The 10977-nt window shown below is 36.0% G+C and overlaps 1 protein-coding gene across 1 annotated transcript; it reads right to left on the reverse strand.

The window, feature by feature from the left end:
* Nucleotides 1-940: 940 nt before the first annotated feature.
* On the reverse strand, nt 941-4567 carry LOC114921834 (ubiquitin carboxyl-terminal hydrolase 50-like). The gene is made up of 11 exons (XM_065950565.1): nt 4475-4567; nt 4040-4149; nt 3851-3921; nt 3493-3618; nt 3002-3097; nt 2748-2876; nt 2535-2663; nt 2405-2442; nt 2133-2164; nt 1873-2052; nt 941-1396 (listed from the first exon to the last, which is right to left on the reverse strand). Exons 1-11 carry the CDS (start codon nt 4495-4497, stop codon nt 1281-1283), a joined length of 1050 nt encoding a protein of 349 aa, XP_065806637.1. The 5' UTR covers nt 4498-4567; the 3' UTR covers nt 941-1280.
* Between the last annotated feature and the right edge of the window lie 6410 nt (nt 4568-10977).

Raw genomic sequence — 10977 nt, forward strand, 5'->3', positions numbered from 1 at the left:
GAAACCCTGCAATATCATAATCTAATTGGTCAAATGGACCTCTATCTTTTCCTCTAGTTGTCATAGTCGTCTGAGGTGGTTGTAAATTCAGTCAATTATATATAATACTGTATATCATGATGTGACTGGTTGTAAATCTTTAAAGGAAGTAGCTTGGAGGCCATTTGTACCCGTTCTGATAAGGCCTGGCTGAAACATGTCTGCATGTTTTTATGAGTCCATTGCCCTGATGAAATAAAGTTTTTCTTAATTATCCCTTTGACTGCCTCAGACCTCTTCAATGACTTTTAAGTTTGATCCCAACACTGGAAAGCAGCAGGGATACATTCTTTTCATTAATTCTGTAAAAATGTTCCGCACCAATGGAGCGCTCCACCTGCTTTTTGACAAATTAATATATGATTGTCAACTTTTAATGTGTTTTCTACTATGTTTGAATCCTCCTTAACAAATAAAAAAGGACAAAGGGACACATAGAAAATTATGGCCTACACTAACAACATATTCAAAAAATTCTCATTAAGCAGCACTTTTTTTGATTAAAGAAACGTTTATCCATGGTCCACATTGTTGTCATGGTCCTGCATCAGAAATTAGTTACCCTGGGTAAACATGTTCGTAAGTATCCACTGTCAATATGGCAGTTTGATTCCTAGATCAACACTAGCACTGCAATGTAAAAAATAAAACTTAAGGTCGTTTGTGGTGGGTGACCCATTTTCTGTGAAAGACGGTGACCTCGTTCACCCTCACACTGAACACGGCATCCCACAGGGCTGTGTGCTGGGTCCTCTTTGTTTTCTCCTCACCTGAACTTAACACCTGTACGTGCATTGTTCCACCACCAACACCATCTCAAGTTTTGAGAGGACACTATACCTTTGTTAGCCTCATGAGCAACATTTGTTCATATTTATGAAAGGTGAAAATACGATTTCAGGGCCTTAATGCTTTTTATGCACATTTATTACAAGAAATGAAGGTTGTTTTCTTCACTTAAAGAAATATACTGCTTTTAAAATCCATATCTTTAATCAGTAATATTGAATGGGAAACTGCTATGTTTTGTTTCATTTTATACACAAATAACTGCAAATGTACTTTTGACTCTTAGTCATCAAAATTGTTTAAAAGAAAACAGAAATTCAAAATAATGATTAAAAAAAGAAGCCATTGTACTCTATATGTAATTTAGTTCACCATCACTTTGGTAGAAACTTGCAAGTAGACATTTCTGAATTCATCTTAAACGCTGACATAAGTCCTGCCCACTCTCTACATCAAGATAAGTTTAGAGTCGACAGGATAATAGCAAGTATCACAATTAATAAACCACCACAAACGATGAGAGCAATGCAAGGTGGTTTCTTCAGGATGTTGGTTAAACTTGTGCATTCTGGAGGGAAAATAAGACAAAAATTATTTCCTCTGACAAAACATTTGACCTTTGATGAATGAATCAAAATTTCATTTTTAAGTAATTTTAAGGTTAAGGTATGTAGTAGGTTATGTTTTTGGCTATTGTTCATGATCATTTATTGTGTTATTATATTGAGTAAGAGGATACAGCGATTACAAGGGTATGGGCGCAAATATATTGACAATGTATTGTAAAAAGTGAAGGTGCACAATTTAAACAAAAGAAGTGCATGTAAGTTGTGTGCATGTACCCTTGTTCACCTTTTGTGATCAGTTAGACGGAGAGGTGAGCTGGGTTATCATGAGCCAATGAGTTTTTTCTTTCATTAAAAATCAAATATATTTTTTTAAATCTTGGTTATATTTTTTGTCCAGCGGATCAGAAAATGAACTTGGTCCAACCTCAGCCTCTCAGCAGCTCCAAGGTTGTTAAAATGGAAATGCTCATCTCACCTTCTTGTCTTTTGCTTTGCTGCGTTCCCTCCTCTGCCTCTCTGTCCTGACGTGGTTTTTCCGGTAAGAGAGGATCTTCTTGGATGAGGCTTGAAACTTTAACTTTTCTGTTGCGTTCCCGTTGGTCTCCACTCTGTTCATCCTGTCGATGCTCCACCTTGTCTCTAAAACCCTCTGAGTCTTTTAAACAAGATGAAAACAATGCATTGATTAACCATCATAAAACATTTTAGTCAACAATGATATCTGTGTTGTCTTACCTCTGTACACGAGCAGATATGCAGTGCTGGAACTGTTGAACAAATAATTTAAGTTACTATTTGTTGCATGCCATAAAAAGCTAAGCACATAAAATAAACATTTAGATGATATATCTCAGACTTTTATTCTTGGCCTTGAAAACAGAAGAACCCCGTATCCATTAAGCTCTGCAAATGCTCAGCAGCTTTTAATTATAACACATGGTCTTCTTAGCACATTTAAAGACATGTTGTTAATTTTGGCTTCAAGGAAATAAATTCACTGAACATACTTGTAAGTCTGAGAGTTTGCAAATGGTTGTTCCTCAAGCTGCAACATTCATCAAAAACAAATTATTATTGAGGTTTTTTTAACGTTTTAAATATGGGAAATTATAACAGATGAGTTCAATTCAACCTCACCTTTCTGACGTGACTGTCATTAAACTCACACCAGGTGTTGTCCTCTTTGGACAGGATGGTGGCTGTGTAGTGTCCTCCTTTAAGGCTGCCCATGTGATTCACAATCCCACACAGTGTGTACATCTTGTTCTACAGTGACAAACACAGTCAGTTACATAATATGATTTTCAAAATCAAACACAAGGAAAAGCATTTAAATGTACTTCCTCTTGCCTGTCTCTGTAATGTATGTGGCATCACTACCATGCGGTCTGATTTGAAATGTGACATGGTGTTGTTGTCAAAGTCAAATCTCTTTAGAAGTAGAACCAGAATACGAGGAAATTCCAGCATCTCACATTCCTGAAGAAAATACACACATTTTGACATCAAACATATTATGTTCAATAGACGACTGTAAATGAAATCAAAGCTTTAAACGAGTTACATCAGAATTTGGTCAGGATACTGTTGGTTTATTAACTCACTCTGGTGGCCTCTGTTTTCTTTCCACATTGCTCACAGTACACCAGGTTGTCTCCGATGAAGGATTTTGTCTGGAAAACGTTGTCAAAGCCACTCTCCTGGGAAAACATAACTGTAGGCTAAGAACGGCTAACCGATCTCACTTTCAAATTATATATTAATATATTCAAATTGCAACCATTTTCCTGTGACATTACACTTAGAGTAAGGAGCACAAATACTGTTTTAATGCTGTGTAGAACAATAAACAACGACACAGGGAATATTTCATAATTTAAGATAAAACAACATAGCTGAAAACCAGTTAGCCACATGCAGACAACAGCTAAAGTTAGCATCCAGCCAACTTTTCATTTAAAGGAACAGGCACAAGTTCTGTAAGCTAACATTTACAGTTAGCCAGTCTTTGGATCTCTTGGTGTTACTGGAAGTTATAATAGAAGAAGAAGTGGATATAACTACTAAACCAGAACTCAGACTTTTATCGGCTCACCACACTGAAGGTTGAATTGTTAGCATCCTTCAGTGACAGTGGAAGAGTCAGAAATGGATTCGTCTCTGTGTTGAGGTTGTGGCCTTTGGAGCATGTTGTCGAGTATTTCAGCTGTCCTTTGAAAACCTAGAGAGAAATATTATGAATATTTTTGTAAACAAACAATATGTAAATAATTATGATTAATGGGAAATGATGTGTCAAATGTACAAAATATGAATGGGCTTTTTATTTTAATTATTTAAATGTTCATATTTCTTTCAGGATTTGGATCACAGATGTTTCTGTTTATGATTTTTTCTGGTCCTATCTATTAATGTGTCTTCATAAAGATCCTGATTTATAATGACATGCTCACCTGGGAGGCCTGTGGGCTGACTTTGTGTAAAATCATTTCCAGGCATTCAGCAGCATCACGTTGTTGATGCACTAAAAATGAAACATGAAATTCAACTGAAACGCCACAAAAGCATTACTTTGCAGCTGCAGAGGGAACTTCTGCTCCACCTCCTCATTAATGTTTTATGACGGTCACTGGTCAACTTACCGTCTGTAATGTCAAAACTGTTTGTGATGTCTACTGTCCTACATGTTTCTGTCTCCAGTTTTTCAAAGAGGTTTCTCAGCTCCTTATCTGTATCGGAGTTTTGATCCAAACTTGAGAAAGAACGGGAATTATTTAAATCATTCTTCTAAAAATGTTCTTCCCTTTTATTGTTTGTTTAGTAAATCATTGTAATCTTATGAAGGAGTATTGCTGTCAACAAGTAAAGAAATGTACCAGTACAATGTTAAAATGTGGTAAGTTTATTGATCTAACAATATGGTTTTTCCATCTTATAATGTTGAACTTCTCATGTTATTAAAGTTTACAGACTTAAAACAAAAAAAGATATCAAGGTTTATCTTTAAAACTACAACTTTAATGTACAATAAAGTCTTGATCCAGGTCTTTACATTAGCAAACCAAACAGTGTCAAACCTGTTGTGAATCTCAGTTGTCATGAAGAGAACCTGCAGAACACTGTTGAGGTAACATGTTGCTCCCTGATTACTCAGACCGTGAAGTTTCGGTGACTCTGTCAGGAAATAAAAAGACTTACCCTTAAAATGTAGTATGTACATTTAGCGTATGTAAATTTGGCAAATCTCTCGAGATATACATATAAAACATTAAGATATGAATAATACATTATCTAATGTTATATTATGTACACTATACTGTGTTAAATGTTTACTCAAAATTAAACATTTTATGTTTTATGATTACTGTAATTTTAACTCAACCTTATGTTTTGGTTTGTGGCGATTTTGGCGCCCCCCTGTGGACACATTAGTTAATCTAGTCTGTGCATGTACGTCATGTTTCAGGGCTATTGTTTCATGACAAAAATCTCATCCGTCTTTCTCTTAACAATCTATTGATCCTAGTGAACATTTTCTGTGGAAAACTTTCTTTTTTAAAGTGCTGTGTCTTCAGCTTGCTGTTGATCACATTGTCTAACACCTTGTGACAGCAGTTTTAGGCATTCAAATGTACTCTTTAGTAAGAGTCAGTCTCGTCACTCATTTCCTTGTCTTCGTTAATAAGCATTAATATGCCTCAGGATTAATTTCAGTCTGTTTTACAACCAGATAAAAATTCCTCACAGGAGCTTTAATGTCAATGATTGTCATTTGAATCATATGTATCTCTTCTCCTTACCTTTTTGTTTCTTCTCTGAGTCCATTTCTTTTCTTGTTCTTTTCATGGGGATCACTTCACTTGTCTCTTCCCTGAAGATAACAGAATAAAACTATATCATTTTTAATTCAGGCAACTGATTCATTTCCGTTTCAGACATGCATGCTAATGTTACAATTTCAACTTTATTTTCCCAAACAGCCCTAGTTTATAATTCTTTTTAATGACGAAGCACAAACACAATACACTCTTATCTCTGGTACCTGGTGCCTATGTTAAAATAAACCCTTTCCCCTGAATATTCTATCCTCTTCAATCTCATTCCCCTCCAATATTACTACTTAGTATTTGATGTCATAACTTTAATTAAGAGATAAAGCAAAGTCCTGCATTGAATACTCACGGCAACAAAAAGCTTCCTACAAAAAAAGAAATAAGCAGAAGACATATTTCAAACAATTAATTTTGAGGTTAACTTTTCGTTTCTCAGGAATTCAATATGCTACTGTTGGTTCGTACCTGTGCGACTCCCCACCATGCGTCTCAAAAGAAGAACAGTTTAATGATTCCTGTTGTAGCCCAGAAAGTCTGCACACGGGATTAGAAGTGCAAATCCAAACGAGAGAGAAAGACTTCTTTAAAACGTTTCAATAAACCCCAGTTATCGTTCAGACATTGTTGCGCTTACAGTGTTCCAGTTTACGTGACGTTTGCGTAAATTAATCAAGGGGTAACACGGATAGAAGATTTGCCACTATCTTACATTTCATACAATAATTCTTAACTAGATATCCACACATTTAATACGGGTGGGAAATGACAGCCAATAAACTCCTTACAAATAAAACACAAATTAATATCCGCAGATATTAAATACAAGTCGGTTCTTCAAATCAGTTTAAAACAGCATGATTAAAACACTTAGCCTAGGTTGCAAACAAAGAGAAAAAGACACTTACAAACGGCTTGCGATCACATCGTGAAACCAGTAACCAGTAGCCTGTAGTGGAGGATGTGTCTTCTTCTACTGGTGCCTATTATTGACAGACAGCTTGCGTCGTGTCCTGGGCCACAGCCTACCTCCCACATTTCATTTAATGCCGCCCTCATCTATTACCAGGCAGAGTCTTCTAAGTGTTATGAATATGAACGAAATGATTTAGGTGGTTAGAAAGATTATCTTTTGTTTTTTAAGTGGCTCTTAATTTAAGAAACAATTGTATTTGAAAAAAATGGAGCACAATAATAAGACAGCCTATCGCTGGCTGTATTTGGGATTTTTGCAGTTGCATCGATACTTTTGCTCAGACTTCGAAATTAGTGTGTTTACATAAATTTGTTCTTTAAAGAATAGTCAGTATGTCACAATCTAACATTGTGTTTCAACACGAAATTAGTTAAATTGTTAAACGTGAAAATAATTGAATAGATTATTTGAACAGTGTCACATTTGTTTCTGTTTCCATCTTGTATATGCAAACATAAAACATGTTTACCAGTGTTACCTGGGCACCTTTTTGTACCCTGCTAAAGTCAATTTTGTAACCTTTGAAAAGGCAGACATATTTGTTGTGATCAATTGAGGTACAAAAGTGTCACTTCTCACCAGAGATACAAGTTTGGTCTCTTTGAGGTAAAAACCACCAGGGTACATTGAAGTACCCCATATCAAGGACAAGCCAGTGGTGCCTTTAGGGTGCTGCCCCAGTGACGAGCCATTGTGCCCCAAAGGTATCAAATCAGTTCTCAAAGTGTACTGTTTTAATTGTTATTAGTTTATGAAGGGTTTTTTGTATTTAATTTTCTTCTGAAATGTATAATTTGTCCCTTTCCTGTCACCCTGGCCACCACAGATGACATGACAAAGTGTAATTATCATATGGCATTCAGCCTGTAAAGTCAGTGGTGAGCATCATGCTTTTATTATACCAATCCACCCTCAGACTAATGATTTTCTGTTACTCCTTTTCCCAGAATAAACCACTTACCTGCCAGAATGTTGTTCAACTTCTTTCAGGTGAAGGTCCTACCTCATGTTGATCAAGACACACCTGTTCACACACCTTTATTGATTATATCCTTCTTAACACACAACAAACTTTTTTAGTTCTATTTTTGCCTTTAATTCCAGTAATGAGAAAATGCCTGAGGATAAGTCAGCAACAATTACCTGACAACGCCTGCTTTGCTTTGAGTTTCGTTTCATTTTTTTATGTCAACTATTCTTTCCATTACCTTTTTTTTTGTTTTTGCACATGCCAACAAATAATAATGAATTTAAAAAAAGGCATGGCAATTCTGGAAACTCCAGTGGTTATATAATAAGTTGTCATATATATGACAAGTGTCTATATTATGTCTATTAAAAACCTTGTTTCATATATCTTTGATATGTTTTCTTCTGTGAGGAATAACAGGATATCTCCTTTCTGACTTTAAAGAAATATAATAGTGATGTACTTTTTAACTGTACTTTCCTTTTTGGTGTTAAAATCCAAAAGTATGAAAAGCATTAAACTAAATCAGGGTAAACTTTTATATCATTATACAAATGTTATACTTAATTGATGCTGAATTAATGCATGATGCCTGAATTAATGTAGGATGTATCGTTAATTCCTGCTGCTCACCATCAACTAATGTGGGGAAGTCACCATAAAATTCATTCATTGAGTTCTTTTTAAACACATCATAAGTTAAGGGAATTTAATTCACAGCTGCTTCATACATTACTGTACAGTAACATAACATGACAATTTGGCTTCTTCTGCAGAAGCCCTCTCTTCATCTGTTATTGATGTCAACAAACATTGAGTTTAGTTTAGTTTATTATCTTTTCCATTTTTGTTGCAAGGCAGGAGAAAACAGATCATTTGTATTGTATTTACTGCTTCTCTGTCCCTGCAGGCTTTAATAACATTAAGTACTGTAGGCCTACAGTGTATGTGTGTTTTTGTTAACGTACATTATAAAAGCTGTCATACATGAAATGCAGCTCAAATGATTTTAGAAATGGAAATCACAGGATGATCGTCATATATTGAGAAAACAATTTTAACAAACTTGTAACTGAAAAATAAAGACAAATTCAAATAACTGAACTCTTAATAAAATGTTTAAAATACAGAGCTCTTGTTCTGTTTCATGCTAAAAGACGTTTTTAGATTCAATCAGATTCAACCTGAGCAATTGCATGGTTCTAAAATAATAATTAAAATAGTGTATGATAACAAACTTAACAGCCAGCACTGTGTTTTAGGCTATCTCCATTCTGAAACCTCAACAATAAAGAGTTTTATAGCCTGGGGTCATTTGCGTCATTTTTATTGTCATTTTACTGCATTTAGACTACTTTCATGTAATCTAGATTGCAACATTCAAATGCTGTGAAACGTAGGATATGTACAGGCCTACATATTCAGAGTATTGATTTTATGACAAATTCAAAACAAAGAGGTTTTAAGAGAAGGGAAATTTAACAATTTATTTTCCTGCAGTTCATATGGAACATATGACAGCAGTGTAGTTCAGAGTCTTTGTGTTTTTTTCTTCTTTGTCTTTTCCACATTTATATTATTTTGATACACAGTCAATGGTTCCACATCAGTTTCCTCCGGGCAGAAGTATAAGAGTGTGGATGGTAGAAAGGTGATGGATCCCGTAAGCCATCACCAGAGTTGACTCCTCCAGGGTTTCGGCTCGGAACACAATCCGGACATCATCCTCTGTGCAGAAATAAAAATAACTCAGGTCTGGCTTTTATAGATAAACACATTCAGAAGTTTAAGGCTAATAAAACGATAAATGTTTTCTGATCTGTCAGAAAAACAAATGTATTTTTCCGCGTGGGTAGGCCTATGTTATAATAGTCATATAACAATTAAGAAATAGGGGACTACTGCTACTACTGAAAATGAAGTGAGACGTACTTATCCTGAGGTCGTTTCTGATTTTCCGTTTAAGCTGCTCCACAGTGATGTTCTTCATCTGCTCAATGTTGTCACACAGATCGATGATCTTTTCTTCTCCTCTGGGACCGTGTACATTCACCTGGATCCCCATTTTTTACAACCAAGCCAGATCAGAGCACTGCGAGAGACGTGTCCAAGTGCAAACGATCCCAGTGCATTTAAAAGGTTAACGAGGGTGTGTAGGATATCTGAAATGCGTCACCTATGAGCTGATTGGACATCATGTGACTTCTAGACAGGTGAATAAACTACTGGAGCTACACATCCGTTGTTGAGACGGAGTCGAGATGGGGAACAATCCGCCACGTCAACGAAGATCCACGGAGCCAACACAGACCAGACAAGTTGGAACTGCTCCCAGGAGAAGATCTTTAGAAACGGAGACAAAATCAAGGAACCCAGCTGCAAGCAGGAGATGTTTATCCCATGCGAACGCGGCGCTACGACCTAGAGTGAGGACAAAATTAACTCCATCAACGTTTGATGCTGAACCAAGTAACTCATCGGACAATTTGGAAACTGGACCAAATGTTGATTTACAACCAGAGAATTGCACTTTGACAGCTGAACAGGAGGAGAGGTGTTACGACCCAAATGACACAAGGTTTACATTCGTCGATGGAGAAGATGAAATGGATTGTAAGAGAACAGAACCCCCAAATTAATCTGAATTTTATTAAACATATAGTCTATAATAAGGTGAATTGGCCTATACTTAATATTTTAAGGTTATTTGGAGATTTTCAGTTAATTAGGCTACTGAAAAATCGATAGCCTAGTTGTAAAGTTGTAATTGTAAAGCAGCCTACAGCCTTTTGTATTTTGTTGCTATAGCCTACTCACAGAAGAAGTGTTTAATGTTTTCATTGCAGCAGAACATTTTGGGATATGTCCTTTTTTCAGGAATAAGTCAAACCCTGAGGCGTGAGCAGGAAAACAGAGTTAATGTTAACTACAGGCAGCAGTATGCCTTATCCTGTTTAGCAATCGACCGTGGTATAAGGTAAATGATGCACTTCAAGGTGTTCTTCATGAAGGGACTTTAGACTCTGAAAAACAGCTGTCCTGATCTCCTCTCCGTCCATAAATTCCTGATACCTGACCTGACACCTTGTTGGGTGTCATTCTTTAAATACAAAACTAACTACCACTGTCTGTTGCTCTTTTTCTCCTCTAGTTGAGCTCAATGACTATAAGTCTCTCAGAGCAAAGATGTCCTGTGGTCATACTGTGACTCCAACGTCTCTCATCGACTGGTGTCGCAAGCAGCTGGACCAGGTATTAGAAAACTATTATTTTGTTATGTTTCTCCACATTTTCAAAACTGGAAAACAACTATTAGGTTGGTTGTCAGGCTTGTTCTAGAGCTATGGATCTTATGAACTATGAGCAGTAGATTTACTTTTTATTTTTTGTTTGAATCCACTTCGTGTCTCTTAAGGCATGAGGATTTTAAATGTCTATTATTTGATAACATTAAGGACTTCTTTTCAGCTCTTCATCTGTCACTTAATTCATGGTGGTAAAAGTAAAGGACAGTGGCAATTAAGTACATTTGATTGATTTTCTGTTTAATTCTCAAGGGTAAGATGGAGTTTGTTTGTGGCCTATGTGATGCTGTGTGGTCATTTGAAGAGGTTTGCAAAATGGCTCTGCTGACTCCTGCAGAAACAACATACATTGAGAGAAGAATGTTCAATAGAGTTGCCAAAGAATACTTTGGTGCCAAAAAAGTAAGTATCTACCAATCACAGGTTCTAAGAGATATTGTGCATTCATACTGAAGATGTTTTTATTATTTGTTTGATTTTCAACCAAATTCACTCAACA

The sequence above is a fragment of the Labrus bergylta genome, chromosome 22, assembly GCF_963930695.1.
Source record: "Labrus bergylta chromosome 22, fLabBer1.1, whole genome shotgun sequence".
Classification (NCBI taxonomy): Eukaryota; Metazoa; Chordata; class Actinopteri; order Labriformes; family Labridae; genus Labrus; species Labrus bergylta.